Raw genomic sequence first — 24,939 nt, forward strand, 5'->3', positions numbered from 1 at the left:
TCAACACATCATTAATTAAAAACCAAAGCTCAGGCTTTTTATCCCAATATCCGGATTGAATCTTAGTCTCGGAGTAGAATTAATATTAATCTATCTTGGATCTCAGGATTCCCAGATTAATACTGTTAGTTTGATCGAACGGTGGTAACGTAATTCATAATTTGGACAACGTCACTAGAATTCGGGTTACGTCACTTGAATTAGGGTTACGTCATTCAAATCATGTTTACCTCATCTAGAACCACCCCGGTTAAAGCATTAGTACCTGAAGTTACCCATTAATAAATTCAAAGATTTGAGCAAGGTGAAAATCTCGCGAATAGAAACAAATCCAAACGTCTCACATTTTTAGAGATTTAAGCGAAAACTTTACAAACGTTACGAAACAAAACCAAGCGTTTCACCTTTTTAGCAATTTTAGCCAAACGTTTATAATTGTTACGAAACAAATCCAAGCAAACACCTTTTTAGCAATTTAAGCCAAATGTTTACAAACATTTTGAAACAAATCCAAGCGTTTCACCTTTTTAGTAATATAAGCCAAACGTTTACAAATGTTATGAAAAAATCCAAGTGTATCACCTTTTTAGCAATTTAAGCCAAATGTTTACAAACATTTCGAAACAAATCCAAGCGTTTCACCTTTTTAGTAATATAAGCCAAACGTTTACAAATGTTATGAAAAAAAAATCCAAGTGTATCACCTTTTTAGCAATTTAAGCCAAACGTTTACAAACGTTACAAAACAAATCCAATGTTTCACCTTTTTAGTGATTTAAGCCGAACGTTTACAAACGTTACGAAATAAAATAAAAAAATTCCCCTTTTTAGCGATTTAAGCCAAACGTTTATAAACATTACGAAACAAATCCAAATGTTTCCCCATTTTAGCGATTTATGCCAATTGTTTAATACATAACAAAACAAATCCAAACGTTTCCCCTTTTTAGCGATTTAAGCAAAACGTTTACAAACGTTACGAAACAAATCCAAACGTTTCACCTTTTTAGCGATTTAAGCCAAATATTTACAAAAGTTACGAAACAAATCCAAACGTTTCACCTTTTTATCTATTTAAGCCAAACGTTTACAAACGTTAGGAAACAAATCCAAGCGGTTCACCTTTTGAGCAATTTAAGCCAAACGTTTACAAACGTTACGAAACAAATCCAAGCGTCACCTTTATAGCGATTTAAGCCCACTGTTTACAAACGTTACGAAACAAATCCAAACGTTTCTTCTTTTTACCGATTTAAGCCAAGCGTTTACAAACGTTACGAAACAAATCCAAACGTTTCACCTTTTTAGCGATTTAAGCCAAACGTTTACAAACGTTACGAAACAAACCAAAAGTTTTGCCTTTTTCGCGATTTAAGCCAAACGTTTACAAACGTTACGAAACAAATCCAAACGTTTCACCTTTTTAGCGATTTAAGCCAAATCTTTGCAAACGTTAGGAAACAAAACCAAACGTTTAAAACGCTACGAAACAAATCCAAACGTTTCACATTTTTAGCGACTTAAGCGAAACTTTACAAATGTTACGAAATAAAACGAATCGTTTCACCTTTTTAGCAATTTAAGTCAAACGTTACGAAACAAATCCAAGCATTTCACCTTTTTAGCAACTTAAGCCAAACATTTACAAACATTACATAACAAATCCAATGATTCAGCTTTTTGGCGATTTAAGCCGAACGTTTACAAACGTTATGAAACAAATCCAAGCGTTTCACCTTTCTAGCAACTTAAGCCAAACGTTTACTAGCGTTAGGAAACAAATCGAAGTGTTTCACCTTTTTAGCAATTTAAGCCAAACGTTTACAAACGTTACAAAACAAATCCAAGCGTTTTACCTTTTTAGCAACTTAAGTCAAACGTTTATAAACGTTAGGAAACAATTCGAAGCGTTTCACTTTTTTAGCAATTTAAGCCAAACATTTACAAATATTAAGAAACAAATCCAAACGTTTTACCTTTTTAGCGATTTAAGCCAAACGTTTACAAACGTTACGAAATAAATCCAAAAGTTTCACCTTTTTAGCAATTTAAGCCAAACGTTTACAAACGTTACGAAACAAACAAAACGTTTCGCCTTTTTAGCAATTTAAGCCAAACGTTTATCCAAACGTTTCCCTTTTTTAGCGATTTAAGCCAAACATTTACAAACGTTAGGAAACAAAACCAAACGTTTATAACATTATGAAACTGTTTGCACCAGCCCAGAAAGTTCATTGGAAGGTCTAAAATGGTTCGGTCCACGACTCGGAAGAAAGAACTGAGTGGGCTCATCTGGTATTTTGGCCCAATGGGAGCTGTATTTTATTTTAGCCTTTTTTATTTAATTTCTTTTGTTAATTAGGAGATCGAATCTCATTAGAATTTGTACTCTTTATTAGGGTTTGTTCCCTATAAATAGATAGTATCATTGTATTATTATTTCATCAACACATCATTAATTAAAAACCAAAGCTCAGGCTTTTTATCCCAATCTCCGGATTGAATCTTAGTCTCGGAGTAGAATTAATATTAATCTAACTTGGATCTCAGGATTCCCAGATTAATACTGTTAGTTTGATCGAACGGTGGTAACGTAATTCATAATTTGGACAGCGTCACTAGAATTCGGGTTACGTCACTTGAATTAGGGTTACGTCATTCAAATCATGTTTACCTCATCTAGAACCACCCCGGTTAAAGCATTAGTACCTGAAGTTACCCATTAATAAATTCAAAGATTTGAGCAAGGTGAAAATCTCGCGAATAGAAACAAATCCAAACGTCTCACATTTTTAGAGATTTAAGCGAAAACTTTACAAACGTTACGAAACAAAACCAAGCGTTTCACCTTTTTAGCAATTTTAGCCAAACGTTTATAATTGTTACGAAACAAATCCAAGCAAACACCTTTTTAGCAATTTAAGCCAAATGTTTACAAACATTTTGAAACAAATCCAAGCGTTTCACCTTTTTAGTAATATAAGCCAAACGTTTACAAATGTTATGAAAAAATCCAAGTGTATCACCTTTTTAGCAATTTAAGCCAAATGTTTTTAAACATTTCGAAACAAATCCAAGCGTTTCACCTTTTTAGTAATATAAGCCAAACGTTTACAAATTTTATGAAAAAAAAATCCAAGTGTATCACCTTTTTAGCAATTTAAGCCAAACGTTTACAAACGTTACAAAACAAATCCAATGTTTCACCTTTTTAGTGATTTAAGCCGAACGTTTACAAATGTTACGAAATAAAATAAAAAATTTCCCCTTATTAGCGATTTAAGCCAAACGTTTATAAACATTACGAAACAAATCCAAATGTTTCCCCATTTTAGCGATTTATGCCAATTGTTTAATGCATAGAAAAACAAATCCAAACGTTTCCCCTTTTTAGCGATTTAAGCAAAACGTTTACAAACGTTACGAAACAAATCCAAACATTTCACCTTTTTAGTGATTTAAGTCTAACGTTTACAAACATTACGAAATAAATCCAAGCGTTTCACCTTTCTAGCAACTTCAGCCAAATATCTACCAACGTTAGGAAACAAATCCAAGCGTTTCACCTTTTTAGCAATTTAAGCCAAACGTTTACAAACGTTACGAAACAAATCCAAGCGTTTCACCTTTTTAGCAACTTAAGCCAAATATTTACAAATGTTAGGAAACAAATCCAAGCGTTTCACCTTTTTAGTGATTTAAGCCAAACGTTTACAAATGTTACGAAACAAATCCAAACGTTTCACCTTTTTAGCGATTTAAGCCAAACAGTTAGACATGTTACGAAACAAATTCAAACGTTTCACCTTTTTAGCGATTTAATCCAAACGTTTAGAAACGTTACGAAACAAACCAAACGTTTCGCCTTTTTAGCGATTTAAGCCAAACGTTTACAAATGTTACGAAACAAATCCAAACTTTTCATCTTTTTACCGATTTAAGCCAAACGTTTACAAACGTTAGGAAACAAAACCAAAAGTTTAAAACGTTACGATACAAATCCAAATGTTTCACATTTTTAGCGATTTAAGGGAAAACTTTACAAACGTTACGAAACAAAACCAAGCGTTTCACCTTTTTAGCAATTTAACCCAAACGGTTACAAACGTTACGAAACAAATCGAAGTGTTTTACCTTTTTAGCAATATAAGCCAAATGTTTACAAACGTTCCGAAACAAATCCAAGCGTTTTACCTTTTTAGTAATTTAAGCCGAACGTTTACAAACGTTACGAAACATATCCAATCATTTCACCTTTTTAGCAATTTATGCCAAACATTTACAAACGTTACGAAACAAATCCAATGTTTCACCTTATTAGCGATTTAAGCCGAACATTTACAAACGTTACGAAATATAACAAACGTTTCACCTTTTTAGCAATTTAAGCCAAACGTTTACAAACGTTACGAAACAAATACAAATGTTTCCCCATTTTAGCGATTTAAGCCAAACGTTTAAAACGTTACGAAACAAATCCAAACGTTTCACCTTTTTAGCGATTTATGCTAAATGTTTACAAACGTTTCGAAACAAATCTAAGAGTTTCAACTTTTTAGCGATTTAAGCCAAACGATTACAAACGTTACGAAACAAATCCAAATGTTTCACCTTTTTAGCTCTTTAAGCCAAACGGTTACAAAAGTTACGAAACAAATCCAAACATTTCACCTTTTTAGCAATTTAAGCCAAATGTTTACAAACGTTCTGAAACAAATCTAAGCGTTTCACCTTTTTGGCAATTTAAACCAAATGTTTGCAAGGGTTACGAAACAAATCCAAACGTTTCACCTTTTTAGCGATTTAAGCTAAACGTTTACAATCGATACGAAACAAATCCAAACGTTTCACCTTTTTAGCGATTTAAGCCAAACGTTTACAAACGATACGAAACAAATCCAAACGTTTCATCTTTCTAGCGATTTAAGCGAAACATTTACAAACGTTATGAAACAAATCCAAACGTTTCATCTTTATAGGGATTTAAGCCGAACGTTTACAAACGTTACGAAACAAATCCAAATGTTTATCCTTTTTAGCGATTTAAGCCAAACGTTTACAAATGTTACGAATCAAAACCAAACGTTTAAAATATTACGAAACAAAACCAAACGTTTAAAACATTTTTAGCGATTGAAGCCAAACGTTTACAAAGTTACGAAACAAATCTAAGCGTTTCCCCTTTTTAGCAAATTAAGCCAAACGTTTACAATCGTTCCGAAACAAATCCAAGCGTTTCACCTTTTTAGTAATTTAAGCCAAACGTTTGCAAAGGTTACGAAAGAAATCCAAACGTTTCACCTTTTTCGCGATTTAAGCCAAACGTTTACAAATTTTACAAAACAAAACCAAACATTTCCCCTTTTTAGCAATTTTAGCCAAACGTTTATAATTGTTACGAAACAAATCCAAGCAAACACCTTTTTAGCAATTTAAGCTAAATGTTTACAAACATTTCGAAACAAATCCAAGCGTTTCACCTTTTTAGTAATATAAGCCAAACGTTTACAAATGTTATGAAAAAATCCAAGTGTATCACCTTTTTAGCAATTTAAGCCAAATGTTTACAAACATTTCGAAACAAATCCAAGCGTTTCACCTTTTTAGTAATATAAGCCAAACGTTTACAAATGTTATGAAAAAAAATCCAAGTGTATCACCTTTTTAGCAATTTAAGCCAAACGTTTACAAACGTTACAAAACAAATCCAATGTTTCACCTTTTTAGTGATTTAAGCCGAACGTTTACAAACGTTACGAAATAAAATAAAAAATTTCCCCTTTTTAGCGATTTAAGCCAAACGTTTATAAACATTACGAAACAAATCCAAATGTTTCCCCATTTTAGCAATTTATTCCAATTGTTTAATACGTTACAAAACAAATCCAAACGTTTCCCCTTTTTAGCGATTTAAGCAAAACGTTTACAAACGTTACGAAACAAATCTAAACGTTTCACCTTTTTAGTGATTTAAGTCTAACGTTTACAAACGTTACGAAATAAATCCAAGCGTTTCACCTTTCTAGCAACTTCAGCCAAATATCTATCAACGTTTGGAAACAAATCCAAGCGTTTCACCTTTTTAGCAATTTAAGCCAAACGTTTACAAACGTTACGAAACAAATCCAAGCGTTTTACGTTTTTAGCAACTTAAGCCAAATATTTACAAACGTTAGGAAAAAATCCAAGCGTTTCACCTTTTTAGCGATTTAAGCCAAACGTTTACAAACGTTACGAAACAAATCCAAACGTTTCACCTTTTTAGCGATTTAAGCCATACAGTTAGACATGTTACGAAACAAATTCAAACGTTTCACCTTTTTAGCGATTTAATCCAAACGTTTAGAAACGTTACGAAACAAACCAAACGTTTCGCCTTTTTAGCGATTTAAGCCAAACGTTTACAAATGTTACGAAACAGATCCAAACTTTTCATCTTTTTAGCGATTTAAGCCAAACTTTTACAAACGTTAGGAAACAAAACCAAAAGTTTAAAACGTTACGATACAAATCCAAATGTTTCACATTTTTAGCGATTTAAGGGAAAACTTTACAAACGTTACGAAACAAAACCAAGCGTTTCACCTTTTTAGCAATTTAAGCCAAACGGTTACAAACGTTACGAAACAGATCGAAGTGTTTTAACTTTTTAGCAATATAAGCCAAATGTTTACAAACGTTCCGAAACAAATCCAAGCGTTTTACCTTTTTAGTAATTTAAGCCGAACGTTTACAAACGTTACGAAACATATCCAAGCATTTCAGCTTTTTAGCAATTTAAGCCAAACGTTTACAAACGTTACGAAACAAATCCAATGTTTCACCTTATTAGCGATTTAAGCCGAACATTTACAAACGTTACGAAATATAACAAACGTTTCACCTTTTTAGCAATTTAAGCCAAACGTAACGAAACAAATACAAATGTTTCCCCATTTTAGCGATTTAAGCCAAACGTTTAAAACGTTACGAAACAAATCCAAATATTTCACCTTTTTAGCGATTTATGCTAAATGTTTACAAACGTTTCGAAACAAATCAAAGAGTTTCAACTTTTTAGCGATTTAAGCCAAACGATTACAAACGTTACGAAACAAATCCAAATGTTTCACCTTTTTAGCTCTTTAAGCCAAACGGTTACAAAAGTTACGAAACAAATCCAAGCATTTCACCTTTTTAGCAATTTAAGCCAAATGTTTACAAACGTTCTGAAACAAATCTAAGCGTTTCACCTTTTTAGCAATTTAAGCCAAACGTTTGCAAAGGTTACGAAACAAATCCAAATGTTTCACCTTTTTAGCGATTTAAGCTAAACGTTTACAATCGATACGAAAGAAATCCAAACGTTTCACCTTTTTAGCGATTTAGCCAAACGTTTACAAACGATATGAAACAAATCCAAACGTTTCATCTTTCTAGCGATTTAAGCGAAACATTTACAAATGTTACGAAACAAATCCAAACGTTTCATCTTTATAGGGATTTAAGCCGAACGTTTACAAACGTTACGAAACAAATCCAAACGTTTATCCTTTTTAGCGATTTAAGCCAAACGTTTACAAATGTTACGAAACAAAACCAAACGTTTAAAATATTACGAAACAAAACCAAACGTTTAAAACATTTTTAGCGATTGAAGCCAAACGTTTACAAACGTTACGAAACAAATCTAAGCGCTTCCCCTTTTTAGCAAATTAAGCCAAACGTTTACAACCGTTCCGAAACAAATCCAAGCGTTTCACCTTTTTAGTAATTTAAGCCAAACGTTTACAAAGGTTACGAAAGAAATCCAAACGTTTCACCTTTTTCGCGATTTAAGCCAAACGTTTACAAATTTTACGAAACAAAACCAAACATTTCCCCTTTTTAGCAATTTTAGCCAAACGTTTACAAACATTACAAAACAAATCCAAACGTTTCCCCGTTTAAGCGATTTAAGCCAAACGTTTAAAACGTTACGAAACAAATCCGAACATTTTACCTTTTTATCGTTTTATGCCAAAACGTTTATAAACGTTATGAAACAAATCCAAAAATTTCACCTTTTTAGCGATTGAAGCCAAGCGTTTACAAACGTTTCGAAATAAATCCAAACGTTTCACCTTTTTAGCGATTGAAGCCAGAAGTTTACAAACGTTACGAAACAAATCTAAATGTTTCACCTTTTTAGCAATTTAAGCCAAATGTTTACAAATATTACGAAACAGAACCAAACAATTCACCTTTTTGCAATGTAAGCCAAGCGTTTACAAACTTTACGAAAGAAATCGAAACGTTTTACCTTTTTCGCGATTTAAACCAAATGTTTACAAACGTTACGAAATAAAACTAAACATTTCACCTTTTTAGCAATTTTAGCCTAACGTTTACAAACATTACGAAACAAATCCAAACGTTTCCCCTACGAAACAAATCCAAACATTTCACCTTTTTATCATTTAATGCCAAACGTTTACAAACTTTATGGAACAAATCCAAACGTTTTACCTTTTTAGCGATTGAAGCCAAGCGTTTAGAAACGTTACGAAATAAATCCAAACGTTTCATGTTTTTAGCGATTTAACCCAAACGTTTACAAACGTTAGGAAAAAAATCCAAGCGTTTCACCTTTTTTGCAATTTAACCCAAACGTTTACAAACGTTCCGAAACAAATCCAAGCGTTTCACCTTTTTAGCAATTTAAGCCAAACGTTTACAAACGTTACCGAATAAATCCAAACGTTTCCCCTTTTTAGCGATTTAAGCCAAACCTTTACAAATGTTACGAAACAAATCCAAACGTTTAAACTTTTTAGCGATTTAAGCCAAACGTTTACTAATGTTACAAAATAAATCCAAAAGTTTCACCTTTTTAGCAATTTAAACCAAACGTTTATAAACGTTTCGAAACTAATCCAAACGTTTCACATTTTTAGCGATTTAAGCAAAACGTTTACAAATGTCACAAAACAAATCCAAACGTTTCGCTTTTTTTGCAATTTAAGCCAAACGTTACGAAACAAATCCAAATGTTTCCCCTTTTTAGCGATTTAAGCCAAACGTTTACAAACGTTACGAAAAAAAACCAAACGTATAAAACGTTACGAAAGAAATCCAAACGTTTCATATTTTTAACGATTTAAGGCAAACCTTTACAAACGTTACGAAATAAAACCAAGCATTTCCCCTTTTTAGCAATTTAGGCCAAACGTTTACAATCGTTACGAAACAAATCCAAGCGTTTCCCCTTTTTAGCAATTTAAGCCAAACGTTTACAAACGTTCTGAAACAAATCCAAGATCTTCACATTTTTAGCAATTTAAGCCAAACATTTACAAACGTTACAAAACAAATCCAAGAATTTCACCTTTATAGCAATTTATGCCAAACGTTTACAAACGTTACGAAACAAATCCAAACGTTTCACCTTTTTAGCGATTTAAGCCGAACTTTTACGAACGTTACAAAACAAAACCAAATGTTCACCTTTTTAGCAATTTAAGCTAGACGTTTACAAACGTTAAGAAACAAATCTAAACGTTTCCCCATTTTAGTGATTTAAGCCAAATGTTTAAAACGTTACGAAACAAATCCAAACGTTTCACCATTTTAGCGATTTATGCCAAACGTTACGAAATAAATCCAAACGTTTCACCTTTTTAGCGATTGAAGCCAAACGTTTACAAACGTTACGAAACGAATCCAAATGTTTCCCATTTTTGGCAATTTAAGCCAAACGTTTACAAACGTTATGAAACAAAAACCAAGTGTTTCACTTTTTTATCAATTTAAGCCAATCGTTTACAAACGTAACGAAACAAATCCAAACGTTTAACCTTTTTAGCAATTTAAGCCAAACGTTTACAAACAATATGAAACAAATCCAAGCGTTTCACCTTTTAAGGAATATAATCCAAACGTTTACAAACGTCCACATTCCACATTTTTATCGATTTAAGCCAAACGTTTACAAACGGTACGAAACAAATCCGAACGTTTAACCTTTTTAGCGATTTAAGCTAAATGTTTACAAACGCTACGAAACAAATCCAAAGTTTCGGCTTGTTAGCAATGTAAACCAAACGTTTACAAACGTTGCGAAAGAAATCCAAGCGTTTCACCTTTTTAGCAATTTAAGCCAAACGTTTACAAACATTACGGAACTAATCGAAGCGTTTCACCTTTTTAGCGATTTAAGCCAAACGTTTACAAACGTTCCGAAAAAAATCCAAATGTTTCATATTTTTAGCGATTTAAGAAATCCAAATGTTTTACATTTTTAGCAATTTAAGCCAAACGTCTACAAACGTTACGAAACAAATCCAAGCGTTTCACCTGTTTAGCAATTTAAGTCAAACGTTTACCAACGTTACGAAACAAATCCAAGAGTTTCACCTTTTTAGCAATTTAAGCCAAACGTTTACAAACATTACGAAACAAATCCAAGCGTTTCACGTTTTTAGCGATTGAAGCCAAGCGTTTACAAACGTTACGAAACAAATCCAAATGTTTCACGTTTTTAGCTATTTAAGCCAAACGTTTACAAACGTTTGGAAACAAATCTAAGTGTTTCCCCTTTTTTGCATTTTAAGCCAAACGTTTAAAAACGTTGTGAAACAAATCCAAGCGTTTCACCTTTTTAGCAATTTAAGCCAAACATTTACAAACGTTACGAAACAAATTCAAAAGTTTCCCCATTTTAGCGATTTCAGCCAAACGTTTAAAACATTACGAAAAAAATCCATACGTTTCACCTTTTTAGCGATTTAATCCAAACGTTTACAAACATTACAAACAAATCCAAATGTTTCACCTTTTTAGCGATTGATGCAAAACGTTTACAACGTTATGAAAACAATCCAAATGTTTCATATTTTTAGCAATTTAAGGTAAACGTTTACAAACGTTGTGAAACAAAACCAATAGTTTCACATTTTTAGCAATTTAAGCCAAACGTTTACAAACGTAACAAAACAAATCCAAGCGTTTCACCTTTTTAGCAATTTAAGCAAAACGTTTACAAGCATTACAAAAGAAATCGAAGAGTTTCACCTTTTGAGCAATTTAAGCCAAACGTTTACAAACGCTATGAAACAAATCCAAACATATCACCTTTTAGCGATTTAAGCCAAATGTTTACAAATGGTACAAAACAAATCCAAACGTTTCCCCTTTATAGTGATTTCAGCCAAACGTTTACAAAAGATACGAAACAAATCCAAACGTTTCACTTTTTTAGCAATTTAAGCCAAACGTTTACAAACGTTATGAAACAAATCCAAGCGTTTCTCCTTTTTAGCAATTTAAGCCACACGTTTACAAACGTTACAAAAAAAATTAAAGCGTTTCACCTTTTTAGCAATTTAAGCCAAACGTTTATAAAGGTTACGAAACAAATCCAAACGTTTCACCTTTTTAGCGGTTTAAGCCAAACGTTTACAAACGATACGTAACAAATCCAAACGTTTTACCTTTTTAGCAATTTAAGGCAAACATTTACAAACATTATGTAACAAATTCAAACGTTTCGCCTATTTAGCGATGTACGCCAAACGTTTACAAAAGTTACGAAATAAATCCAAGCGTTTCGCCTTTTTAGCAATTTAAGCCAAACGTTTACAAACGTTACGAAACAAATCCAAGAGTTTCCCCTTTTTAGCAATTGAAGCCAAACGTTTGCAAACATTCCGAAACAAATCAAAGCGTTTCACCTTTTTAGTAATTTAAGCCAAACGTTTACAAACGTTCCAAAACAAATCCAAGTGTTTCCCCTTTTTAGCAATTTAAGCCAAACGTTTACAAACGTTACAAAACAAATCCAAGAGTTTCTTTAGCGACGGAAATTTCCGTCGCTAAAGCCCTCATTTCCGTCGCAAAACTGCATTTGCGACGGATTTGCGACGGATCGTATCCGTCGCAACATTTTTGGTCGCAAACAAAATTTGCGACCAAAAACGTGTCCGTGGCTAATTTTGCGACGGAAACGTCCGTCGCAAAAGCCACAGCGTCCGTCGCAAATGCGTCTCCAATTCATTTCGTTTGGAGACAAATTGGCGACGGAACTTGTGCATTTGCGACGGACAAGTCCGTCGCAAAAGCCTCAGCCTTGGAGACGAAGGCTGAGGGTCTGCGACGGATATATCCGTCGCAAATCAGCGACGGAATAAATCCGTCGCCAATTCATCAGCTTTTGTCTCCAAAAGCTGATGAATTGGCGACGGACAAGTCCGTCGCAAATTCCTTAATCCGTCGCAAATTTTATTGTTTTTTGGCATTTTTTTGCCGTTTTACGCTATTTTTTGCCGTTTTCCCCTGTCATTTTAAATACAGTAATAACAATTCATTTATAAATTACAATCAATTGAAACTGATAAATAAATAAATATATATATATATATATAAATATCAGAGTATAAATGTAAAGGTCAAAAAATAAAAACCGTATATATGTGTGTAATAAAATAAGCTAACACGACACTACAAAGCTGGAGTGTCGTCATCGTCTGGTGGGGTAGGTGGGCGCTGTGGCCGATACTCTGCCGGAAGGTTAGGAATCATCCTGGCAATCTCCTCGCGTATCATCTGGGCCATGTTCGCAGCCTGCTGTTCCCGAGCCAGTCGCAGACCCTCCTGAATGCCGGCCTGCACACGGCGCTCGACCTCCTCGTCTGCCTGCTGCGACGTCCTAGAAGAGCTGCCTCGCTGCACCCTGCTGCTGCTTGGCCCGGCGTACCTGCTGCTCGCAGAACCCAACCCGTACACGCGTTTCTTCTTGTTGACGCCCTCGATGTCTAGAAACACCTGGGTCTCGTCCACTGCAGCTGGGGTCGAGGAGCTACCCTCTCCGGTCTGAGGCTGTGTCGCAGCAGCAAGCCTCTCAGTGATGGCGTCCTACAAAACAATAAAAAAGATATCAGTTTAGTTTTCAAGCAATCAAAAATGCATAACATATTACAAAGTAAACCTAATTTCTAACGAAATTTCGACAGCATTTCCTCTGTAATATGAGCATCACCCATTTTTCAGGGAAGTCCTGCAAGCAAATTCCAGTATATAATCCAATAATAAACATGTTTAACAGCTAACCAACAAGCATTTTCAATCTAATAGATCATTTCCGAATTATTAAATTCAACTTAGAGAATTACAAGTTTAATAAAAACTTACAGTCATATCCTGAGCCCGTTTGTCGACCGGCTTCTTGTCAGCCTTCGTGGAGTGAAGGCGAGTGTACAACTCCGTCGCACTCGGTTTCCGGCCAAGCTCCCTTTCCTAAAATAAAAAATACAATTCAATTAGTATCAAAATAAAATAAATACGTTATTTAAGTATTTTAATTACTGAATTTTAAAACAAACCATGACATCCATATGCTTCAGAGCAGAGCGAGATCCACCAGTATGGCGGACAGGTCCAGAACCGGCGCCCGCTGGCTCGCTCATCCGATTTGCTCGGGCGGTTTCTGACCTTTTTTTCTCTTTCTCTGAGTTCCAGAACGCATTCCAAGCATCCCAGATGTCCTGGGTCACAGAAATATGCTTCTGTTGCGTCCTCCTCATTCTGTGGATGTTGTCTTTGTAGCGGTTGGCTGCATGGACCATGAAGACCTGTCTAATGACCTCCTTGCTGTACGCCGCACTATCCCACCAGAACTCTTTCTGCAAACAGTACAAACATGTTGCATTAGTTAGTTTTTAAAAAAAAAACATAATTTAAACGTTACGAAGCTTTAAATTAAATTACCTGAAACTCCTGGAAGTAGAACTCCCTCTGCTCGGCTGTTAGAAAGCGCCATGCTGTTCCATTATCGAACCAGAACTTCCTAAAAATCTCCCGCATAGCCCGTGAAACAGGCCCAGAGTCGATCAACATCGTCCTGTGATTTTTTAGGCATAGTTTAGTATATATACATATTACAATTTAAACGTGGAAAACTAAATTGTAAACATACCTGCTAGGGTCCGGGTGAACCCTCGCCCTACCCCGGTCGTCCAGAACAGCCGGGGGCTCGCCAGGCTCACGCTGCTGCCGAGGCTGAACAGGTGCTCCAGCCTCTAACTGCTGCTGCTCCTCAGCAACGTTGTCATCGCCAGGAACAAGGTCTGATCCCCGTCCGCGTCCTCGGCCTGAGGCTGATCCTCGGCCTGTGCCTGATCCTCGACCGCGACCCCTCATACCTGCACATACATCAATTTTAATTGTTCGACAAACAACCAACACATTTATTAATAAAATTATACATTCCTTCGTGAAACATAAAACTATGAAATATTAATTCAAATTCAACAAGTGTACACATGAATAATATAAGTTAAAAAACATAAATTCGAGAAGCGTTAATACATCATCTTTAACAATTAATTAAGGTTTCAAAAATCTAGTGCATAAAATATACTAAACTACTAAAGTTCTTCGCTTTCATCTTCGTCTGATGAGGATGCGATGAACTCATCTTCTGTTTCTTGTTCAGGAGGCATGAACAACGCATCTTCCTCAGCTTCTCCAGTTTGATCAGCCAAATATGTCGGATTGTCTTCTGTTGCAACAATGAGAGGATTTTCTTCTATGTCATCTTGAAAGGCCGGGATAATCCCCTCGGGCATGTCAAGCTCTGATCGCGCCTTTATCCTGCAAACTGCCCACCAATTTATTTTATCCCTTCTTTTACTCGGATATGGCAGGTAATGAACTTGGTCGGCCTGTTCAGCTAAGATGAACGGTTCATACTTGTTGTATCTCCTTCTGTTATTAATATCCACCATGTTGTATTTTTTGTTACTAATTGTGCCTGAATTTTGCGCTGGGTCGAACCATTCGCATTTAAATAAGACAGTCGTTTTCATTGGAAGCGCTGGATACTCTAACTCAATTATGTCTGTCAGAAATCCATAAAAGTCATTTTCGCTATCGACATATTGAGTTCCCCTTACGCAGACTCCACTATTCATTGTAAGTTGTTCCTCCCCATAAGCTTGAGTCTGAAACTTGAACCCGTTTACACGGTACCCCTTAAATGTTCTGACTGATCTAAGAGGTCCTTTAGCGAGACTAAGAATGAAGGGATTGGTACAGACAGTTGGATCTTGCACCTGAAGCGTAAAAGTGTATTATAAATCGGAACTTTTAACTAAAAGATTCGAAATATATTCTGTTAAATACTTACATATTGTTGAAACCAGCAGGCAAAGTCACTCTCGAACTTTGCTTCAATTTGCGAGGTGCTGATTTCAGGGTTTCCTCTACGCAACTCGCCTTCGAAAACCCTTTAGTTACGAAGAAAACAATAATTAGAAGCTAAATAATCATTGTTAATTACATTGACAGCTGTATTAAAGCTTACTCTCTGTAATTTTCAATTTCTGAACAATTCAACAGAACATATGTCCGGGCAGCAACAATCTCAGCATCTTCAAGATATCTCTTGCGGCAAGCACCCACTGATTGCCCTTGAGGCTTGAAAATCGATAGTCTCTCAACATCATCGTCGACTTCAATGTCACAAACTTCATTTCTTTGCAGCCGCTCAGGTATCATTGGGTCACCTTCTGAAAAATAATAAGCTGCAAACTTTGCGGTTTCTTCATTTAAGTATCCGCTACTAATGCTTCCTTCCACCCTCCCTTTATTGCTCACTTTTTTTTTCAGTTTTCTCAAATATCTGATTCCACATACGCCACAGTAAGTAAACATTACATGTTAATATACTGATACACAGAATTGAAAAACATGTTGAAATATTACCTTTCAAATGGGTACATCCAGCGATACTGAACCGGCCCTGCCATCATAGCTTCGTACGGTAGATGTACGGGTAGATGTTCCATGGAGTCAAAAAAGCTGGGAGGAAAAATACGTTCCAGCTTACACAATATCTTTGGGATTTCCAGCCTCATACGATCTAGATCTTTCTCTGTTAGAGACGTGGAGGTTAACTCACGAAAGAAGATACTCAACTCTGTTATAGGCTCCCACACTTCCTTCGGTAATAGCTCACGGAGAGCGATTGGCATAAGTCTTTGCATAAAAATGTGGCAGTCGTGACTTTTCATTCCATGCATTTTCATACCGATTGTATCGACACATCTGGACAAGTTGGACGCATAGCCATCTGGAAATTTTATTAACTTTATCCACTCGAGCAAAGCCTTTTTTCCGTCCCTGTCCAAAGCATACATTGCCTTAGGAAATCTCCCAGTAACCGGATCTTTTGCTAACTCAGGCCGAGCACATATGTCATTCAACTCTTCTCTCGATTTTGCATGGTCTTTTGTTTTCCCGGGAATATTTAGTACAGTATTGAAAATGTTGTCGAATACGTTTTTCTCAATATGCATGACATCGAGATTGTGACGAATTAGATTCGTTTTCCAATACGGCAAATCCCAGAATATACTTTTTTTATTCCAACCATAATTTTCCGACTTCGCAGCATTATTTTTCTCAGCCCCAATTTCATATGCCTTCATAAATCCCAGACTGTCCACCTCTGCCAACAATTCTTCTCCGGTTTTCGGCTGTCCGAAACTATTGGTTACGGTTTTTCCTTTTCGGAAATGAGTTGTATTACGACGGTACGGGTGACCACGAGGCAAGAACTTTCTGTGACAGTCAAACCACGACTGTTTTCTACTCCCTTTAAGCGTAAAAGCTTCCGTATTTTCCATGCAGTGTGGGCAAGCCAGCCTCCCAGATGTGCTCCAGCCAGACAACATCGAATAAGCAGGAAAATCATTAATTGTCCACATAAGTGCCGCTTTCATTTGGAAATTCTGTCGCCTTTGAACGTCGAATGTCTGCACTCTGAATTCCCACAGTTGGTTCAGCTCAGCTATCAACGGTTGTAGGAAAATATCCATTTGGTGTTTAGGATTTCGAGGCCCAGGGACAATAACAGTTAAAAACATGAACTCATCTTTCATACACATCCCTGGGGGGAGATTGTATGGTGTCAAAATTACAGGCCATGATGAATAATTCTGCCCGAAGGCCCCAAATGGCTGAAACCCATCAGTACACAGGCCCAGTCTGATATTTCGAACTTCTCCCGCAAACTCTGTATGCAATTCACTGAAATGTTTCCACGCCGGGGAGTCTGACGGGTGACACATCTTTCCATCAACCATTTCGTGTTCTGCGTGCCACGTCATATGCTTGGCGGTGGCTTTAGAAGCGTACAACCTCTGCAGTCTCGGAGTTATAGGAAAATAAAACATTTTCCTATAAGGGACGTTAACTCGTCTTTTCACAGAATTTCCTTTAGGGGGCGGTTTCCACCGTTCGTGATCGCAAATTTTGCATCGCGTTAACTCCGCGTCTGACCCCCAATAAATCATGCAATTGCGGAAACAGCAATCGATAACTTCAACCGGCAACCCAAGACCTCTGACTATCTTCTTTATTTCAGCAAAGTTCTTTGGCATCTTGTTGTCCTCTGGGAGCAGCTCTTGTATAAATTCGGTCACATCATCTACTAAAGCTACTGACCCACTATGTCGACATTTGATGTCCAACATTTTAGCAGCTGCAGACAAGGGAGAATGTTTGCTATTACCGGGGCATACAGGTTCTTCGGCCGCACGCATCATATCATAAAAATGTTTAGCTTCATTATTCGGCTCCTCCTCCGTGAACACTACTTCTGGACCCGCAGCATCAATAACCATTCTCTGAACTGAGCTGAACTCGTCACCCCCCTCATATTCCATGTCAACGTCACACTCCGGCAGTTGTGTAACAGGACGGGGATTTAAAACATTTCCCTCCCCATGAAAAACCCAAACTTGATAATCTTTAACAAACCCTTTCTGCAAAATGTGGAGCTTCACTGTTTCGACATCTCGGTAACTCGTATTTTTACATCCCACCCTAGGGCAAGGGCATTTAATATCGGGCCCGCTCATACACGCTGGATGGCGTAAAGCGAAATTTACAAACTCTTGGACGCGCTCCTCAAAACCAGGGTACAGCAACCCGCCCTGGAGCCGCCTATACATCCAACTTCGGTCTGTATCCATTTCTGTAGCACGGATAATTAGGAGGGTTTTCGCTCGAGAATAGCAAAGTCAATGTAATTGACTGCTTTAAAGGTGTGGACCTATCCCATTCGCAAAACTGGCTCCCCTTAACTCGGCCACGATATATGCCTAGCAACGGAGAAAAATATTCGGCAGCCTTCCGGCGTCGTTCTCCTTCAGTGCGATATTTAGTATATGCGCTGTAACGTTAATTATATATTCCGCGAGGAATAAGCGTTACAAAACATATACTATACATCCACCCGGAGAACAAACGCTGGAAAACAACCAAATATTTTTCTACCGCTACTAGACATATATGGTTTTCGTGACCGAGTTACGGGAGGACCAGTTTTGCAAACTGTACAAACTGTACAATCCCGTGTCGTTCAATCTCTTGAACACACGAGACGGGAACTCTAAGGCTAGGTTTGCGATTTTATTCGGTGGGAATAAAATCGAGATTTATTTATAGGTTGAATGTTGTAAATAAAATCTATTCCAACTAAAATAAATCAAAATAAGCAATAAAACCTACTTGTTGAAGGGCAGAACCGCAAAGAGAAGATGAAAAGCCCAGATAAGTCGGAACCACTATGCGCAGCGAGTGTCAGAGAATACAAACCTATCACATTTAAAAAACAAGTATTATTATAACAATAAAAAATCTAATAAAAATTCGGCAGCACTTCCCCTAAAAATGAGCATCACCCATTTTTCAGGGAAGTCCTGTAAGCAAATTTCATACCACAATCCAACAATACAATCCAATTACATCGAAAATTATATTTATGACGTTAATTACACTAATTAGCCTAATTTAATCAACTAATTAACAAATAAAAAATAATTATAAACAAATTCAAAAATAGATAATTTACCCTAATAAATAAAACTAACCCTAAATTAATTAAATTAAACTAATTCAAATATAATTTAACTAACCTATCCCAAAAAAATTTATATAATTTAAAAAAAATAGATAAATAACCCTAATTAATTAAAAAAACTAATCCTAAGCTAAATTAATTAAACTAATTATACAATTACAATTTGATTAACCTAAACCTAAACTAATTTAATATATTTTTAAAAACAGAAAATTAACCCTAATTTAAATTAACCCTAATTTAAATAAACTAATCTAATCTCAAATTAATAAAATAATTAATAATAAAAAAATTAAAAAAGTTACCTCAAGCGGCAGCGGAACTGATAAGAGGCAGCAGCGGGTCTCACCGGAGGCAACAGCGGACTGACACCGGAGACAGTGGCGGCGGCGAGACTGTTTAATAAAAAAAAAATATACATTTATTAAATACTAAAACAGTAAATTAATAATAAATAAATAATAATAAAACCCTTACCTGAACGGCGGACGGCGGAGATACGTAAGACGAACGGCGGCAGCGAACAGCGGAACGGCGGCAGCGAACAGCAGCGACGAACGGCGACAGCGACAGCAGCGACGAACGGCGACAGCAGCGACGAACGGCGACGTAGGGCACGGCAGCAAACAGCGGAACGGGAAAAAGGAGAAGAAGAGGAAGGGTTCGGCGAGAGAAATCAGAGAATGGAACGGCGGCAGAAAATAAGAAAATGGAACAAGAAGGAAGAAGAAGGGTTCAGCGTTTTCATTTAATTCGATTTTAGCGACGGATCTATAAATTCCGTCGCTAAAATCGAATTAAATGAAACGCTGCGTTTAAAGCAGCACATTTGCGACGGAATTATAAAGTCCGTCGCCAATGTGCTGCTTTAAACGCAGCGTTTCGTAAAGCAGCACAGTTAGCGACGGATTTACATATCCGTCGCTAAATATTTAGGCGGTAATAATTCCCTCCAAAACCCCCGCCAAATTAGCGACGGAATAGCGACGGATATGCCGTCGCTAAGTTGGCGGGGACTCTCCCGCCAAGTTTTATTGCAGTTTAGCGACGGATTATTGATCCGTCGCAAAATCCGTCGCAATTTTGCACAATTAGCGACGGATTGTTGTTCCGTCGCAAAAGTCCGTCGCAAATTGCCTGTTTTCTAGTAGTGTTCCCCTTTTTAGCAATTGAAGCCAAACGTTTGCAAACGTTCCGAAACAAATCAAAGCGTTTTACCTTTTTATCAATTTAAGAAAAAAGTTTCCAAACGTTACGAAACAAATCTAAGCGTTTCAGGTTTTTAGCAATTTAAGACAAACGTTTACAAACGTTACGAAACAAAACTAAACGTTTCACATTTTTAGTGAGTTAAGCCAAACGATTACAAGCGGTACGAAACAAATCCAAACATTTCACCTTTTAAGCGATTTAAGCCAAACGTTTATAAACGTTACTAAACAAATCCAAACGTTTCCCCCTTTTAGCAATTTAAGCCAAACGTTTACAAACATTACGAAACAAATCCAAGCGTTTCACGTTTTTAGCGATTGAAGCCAAGCGTTTACAAACGTTACGAAACAAATCCAAATGTTTCACGTTTTTAGCTATTTAAGCCAAACGTTTACAAACGTTTGGAAACAAATCTAAGCATTTCCCCTTTTTTGCATTTTAAGCCAAACGTTTAAAAACGTTGTGAAACAAATCCAAGCGTTTCACCTTTTTAGCAATTTAAGCCAAACGTTTACAAACGTTACGAAACAAATTCAAACGTTTCCCCATTTTAGCGATTTCAGCCAAACGTTTAAAACGTTACGAAAAAAATCCATATGTTTCACCTTTTTAGCGATTTAATCCAAACGTTTACAAACATTACAAACAAATCCAAATGTTTCACCTTTTTAGCGATTGATGCCAAACGTTTACAACGTTATGAAAACAATCCAAATGTTTCATATTTTTAGCAATTTAAGGTAAACGTTTACAAACGTTGTGAAACAAAACCAATAGTTTCACATTTTTAGCAATTTAAGCCAAACGTTTACAAACGTAACGAAACAAATCCAAGCGTTTCACCTTTTTAGCAATTTAAGCAAAACGTTTACAAGCATTACAAAAGAAATCGAAGAGTTTCACCTTTTGAGCAATTTAAGCCAAACGTTTACAAACGCTATGAATTAAATCCAAACATATCACCTTTTAGCGATTTAAGCCAAATGTTTACAAATGGTACAAAACAAATCCAAACGTTTCCCCTTTATAGTGATTTCAGCCAAACGTTTACAAATGATACGAAACAAATCCAAACGTTTCACTTTTTTAGCAATTTAAGCCAAACGTTTACAAACGTTATGAAACAAATCCAAGCGTTTCTCCTTTTTAGCAATTTAAGCCACACGTTTACAAACGTTACAAAAAAAATTAAAGCGTTTCACCTTTTTAGCAATTTAAGCCAAACGTTTATAAAGGTTACGAAACAAATCCAAACGTTTCACCTTTTTAGCGGTTTAAGCCAAACGTTTACAAACGATACGTAACAAATCCAAACGTTTTACCTTTTTAGCAATTTAAGGCAAACATTTACAAACATTATGTAACAAATTCAAACGTTTCGCCTATTTAGCGATGTACGCCAAACGTTTACAAAAGTTACGAAATAAATCCAAGCGTTTCGCCTTTTTAGCAATTTAAGCCAAACGTTTACAAACGTTACGAAACAAATCCAAGAGTTTCCCCTTTTTAGCAATTGAAGCCAAACGTTTGCAAACATTCCGAAACAAATCAAAGCGTTTCACCTTTTTAGTAATTTAAGCCAAACGTTTACAAACGTTCCAAAACAAATCCAAGTGTTTCCCCTTTTTAGCAATTTAAGCCAAACGTTTACAAACATTACAAAACAAATCCAAGAGTTTCCCCTTTTTAGCAATTGAAGCCAAACGTTTGCAAACGTTCCGAAACAAATCAAAGCGTTTTACCTTTTTATCAATTTAAGAAAAAAGTTTCCAAACGTTACGAAACAAATCTAAGCGTTTCAGGTTTTTAGCAATTTAAGACAAACGTTTACAAACGTTACGAAACAAAACTAAACGTTTCACATTTTTAGTGAGATAAGCCAAACGATTACAAGCGGTACGAAACAAATCCAAACATTTCACCTTTTAAGCGATTTAAGCCAAACGTTTATAAACGTTACTAAACAAATCCAAACGTTTCCCCCTTTTAGCAATTTAAGCCAAACGTTTACAAACGTTATGAAACAAATCCAAGCATTTCTCCGTTTTAGCAATTTAAGCCAAACGTTCACAAACGTTACGAAAAAATCCAAATGTTTCACATTTTTAGTGATTTAAGACAAACGTTTACAAACGGTACGAAACAAATCCAAGAGTTTCACTTTTTTAGCAATTTAAGCCAAACATTTACAAACGTTACGAAACAAATCCAAGCGTTTCACCTTTTTAGCAATTTAAGCAAAACGTTTACAAACCTTACGAAACAATTCCAAGCATTTCACCTTTTTAGCCATTGAGCCAAACGTTTACAAACGTTACGAAACAAATACAAGCCAAACATTTACAAACGTTACGAAACAAATCTAAACACTACACATTTATAGCGATTTCAGCCAAACATTTATAAACTTTACGGAACAAAAGCAAACGTTTCTCATTTTTTGCGATTTAAGCCAAACGTTTACAAACGTTACGAAACAAAACCAAAAGTTTCACCTTTTTAGCGATTTTAGCCAAACATTTACAAACGTTACAAAACAAATCCAAACGTTTCACCTTTTTAGCGATTTAAGCCAATCATTTACAAACGTTACGAAACAAATCCAAACGTTTCACCTTTTTAGCAATTTAAGCCAAACGTTTACAAACAATACAAAACAAATCCAAACGTTTCACCTTTTTGACGATTTAAGCCAAGCGTATACAAACGCTACGAAACAAATCCAAACGTTTCCCCATTTTAGCGATTTAAGCCAAATTTTTACAAACATTATGAAATAAATCCAAACGTTTCACCTTTTTAGCGATTTATGCCAAATGTTTAGAAACGTTACGAAACAATTCCAAAAGTTTCCCCATTTTAGCAATTTTAGCCAAATGTTTACAAACGATACAAAACAAATCCAAACGTTTCACCTTTTTAACGATTTAAGCGAAACGTTTACAAACGTTAAGAAACAAAACCAAACGTTTAAAAGGTTTTGAAACAAATCCAAATGTTTCACATTTTTAGCGATTTAAGCCAAACGTTTACAAACGTTACGGAACAAAACCAAACGTTTCACATTTTTAGCGATTTAAGCCAAACATTTACAAGCGTTACGAAACCAATCCAAGTGTTTCACCTATTAGCAATTTAAGCCAAACGTTTACAAAAGTTACGAAACAAATCCAAGGGTTTCAAATGTTATAAAACAAATTTAAACGATGCACCTTTTTAGTGATTTAACCCAAACGTTTACAAACGTTACCAAACAAAACCCAACATTTAACATTTTTAGCGATTTAAGCTAAATCTTTAAAATGTTACGAAATAAATCCAAACGTGTAAAAACATTACGGAACAAAAACAAACGTATCACATTTTTAGCAATTGAAGCCAAACGTTTACAAACGCTGCGAAACAAATCCAAACGTTTCCCCATTTTAGCGATTTAAGCCAAACGTTTATAAACGTTACGAAACAAAACCAAACGTTTACAAACGTAACGAAACAAATCCAAATGTTTACAAACGTTACGAAACAAATCCAAACGTTTTCCCCATTTTAGCGATTTAAGCCAAACGTTTACAAAAGTTACGAAAAGATTCCAAACGTTTCGCCTTTTTAGCGATTTAAGCCAAACTTTTACAAACATTTAGAAACGTTACGAAACAAATCCAAACGTTTACAAACATTACGGAACGAATAGAAACTTTTCACATTTTTAGCAATTTAAGCCAAACGTTTATAAACGTTACGAAACAAATCCAAACGTTTCACCTTTTTATTGATTGAAGCCAAACGTTAAGAAACAAATCCAAATGTTTCCCCATTTTAGCGATTTAAGCCAAACCTTTATAAACGTTATGAAACAAAACCAAACATTAACAAACATTACAAAACAAATTCAAATGTTTACAAACGTTACGAAACAAATCCAAACGTTTCCCCATTATAGTGATTCAAGCCAAACGTTTACAAACATTACGAAACAAATCCATACTTTTCCCCATTTAAGAAATTTAAGCCAAACGTTTACAAACGTTACGAAATAAATCCAAACGGTTCACCTTTTAAGTGATTTAAGTCAAACGTTCACAAACGTTACGAAACAAGTCCAAAACGTTTCCCCATTTGTGCGATTTAAGCCAAACGTTTACAAACGTTACAAAACAAATCCAAACATTTCCCTTTTTTTGCGATTGAAGCCAAACATTTACAAAGGTTATGAAATAAATCCAAGCGTTTCACGTTTTTAGCAATTTAAGTCAAACGTTTACAAACGTTATGAAACAAATCCAAACGTTTCACCTTTTTAGCGATTTAAGCCAAACATTTACAAAGGTTATGAAACACATCCAAATGTTTCCCCTTTTTAGCAATTTAAGTCCAATGTTTACAAACGTTACGCAATAAATCCAAGCGTTTCAACTTTTAGCAATTTAAGCCAAATGTTTACAAATATTACAAAACAAATTCAAGCGTTTCACCTTTTTAGCAATTTAAGTCAAACGTATACAAACGTTACGAAACAAATCCAAATGTTTCACCTTTTTAGCTATTTAAGCCAAACGTTTACAAGCGTTATGAAACAAATCCAAACGTTTCTCTGTTTTAGCAATTTAAGCCACACGTTTACAAACGTTACAAAACAAATTCAAACGTTGAACTTATTAGCAATTTAAGCCAAACGTTAACAAGCGTTACGAAACAAATCCAAACGTTTCCCTTTTGAGCGATTTAAACCAAACGTTTACAACCGTTACGAAACAAATCCAATCGTTTTGCCTTTTCAGCAATTTAAACCAAACGTTTACAAATGTTACAAAACAAATCCATACGTTTTACCTTTTTAGCGATTT

At 35.6% G+C, this 24,939-nt stretch overlaps 2 protein-coding genes across 2 annotated transcripts; both read right to left on the minus strand.

The window, feature by feature from the left end:
* Window positions 1-12,414: 12,414 nt before the first annotated feature.
* On the minus strand, window positions 12,415-19,277 carry LOC126654702 (uncharacterized). The gene is made up of 7 exons (XM_050348647.2): window positions 19,189-19,277; window positions 18,532-18,618; window positions 13,931-14,156; window positions 13,723-13,855; window positions 13,338-13,637; window positions 13,147-13,251; window positions 12,415-12,870 (listed from the first exon to the last, which is right to left on the minus strand). The coding sequence occupies exons 3-7, from the start codon at window positions 14,152-14,154 to the stop codon at window positions 12,457-12,459; spliced, it is 1,176 nt and encodes a 391-aa protein (XP_050204604.2). The 5' UTR covers window positions 14,155-14,156; window positions 18,532-18,618; window positions 19,189-19,277; the 3' UTR covers window positions 12,415-12,456.
* On the minus strand, window positions 14,315-18,189 carry LOC126654703 (uncharacterized). Its single transcript, XM_050348649.2, has 4 exons — window positions 15,721-18,189; window positions 15,320-15,637; window positions 15,143-15,242; window positions 14,315-15,068 (listed from the first exon to the last, which is right to left on the minus strand). The coding sequence occupies exons 1-4, from the start codon at window positions 17,991-17,993 to the stop codon at window positions 14,382-14,384; spliced, it is 3,378 nt and encodes a 1,125-aa protein (XP_050204606.2). The 5' UTR covers window positions 17,994-18,189; the 3' UTR covers window positions 14,315-14,381.
* Window positions 19,278-24,939: the final 5,662 nt, after the last annotated feature.

This window comes from Mercurialis annua, linkage group LG7 (assembly GCF_937616625.2).
Source record: "Mercurialis annua linkage group LG7, ddMerAnnu1.2, whole genome shotgun sequence".
NCBI lineage: Eukaryota > Viridiplantae > Streptophyta > Magnoliopsida > Malpighiales > Euphorbiaceae > Mercurialis > Mercurialis annua.

Coding starts and splice junctions, on each gene's coding strand:
- LOC126654702 (XM_050348647.2), bottom strand. CDS start 14,154: ATGAGGGGTCGCGGTCGAGGATCAGGCACAGGCCGAGGATCAGCCTCA. Junction 13,638..13,722: donor TCTACTTCCAGGAGTTTCAG/GTAATTTAATTT, acceptor TACTGTTTGCAG/AAAGAGTTCTGGTGGGATAG. Junction 13,252..13,337: donor TGAAGCATATGGATGTCATG/GTTTGTTTTAAA, acceptor TTTTTATTTTAG/GAAAGGGAGCTTGGCCGGAA.
- LOC126654703 (XM_050348649.2), bottom strand. CDS start 17,993: ATGGATACAGACCGAAGTTGGATGTATAGGCGGCTCCAGGGCGGGTTG. Junction 15,638..15,720: donor TGGATGTACCCATTTGAAAG/GTAATATTTCAA, acceptor ATGTGGAATCAG/ATATTTGAGAAAACTGAAAA. Junction 15,243..15,319: donor GAAATTGAAAATTACAGAGA/GTAAGCTTTAAT, acceptor TCGTAACTAAAG/GGTTTTCGAAGGCGAGTTGC.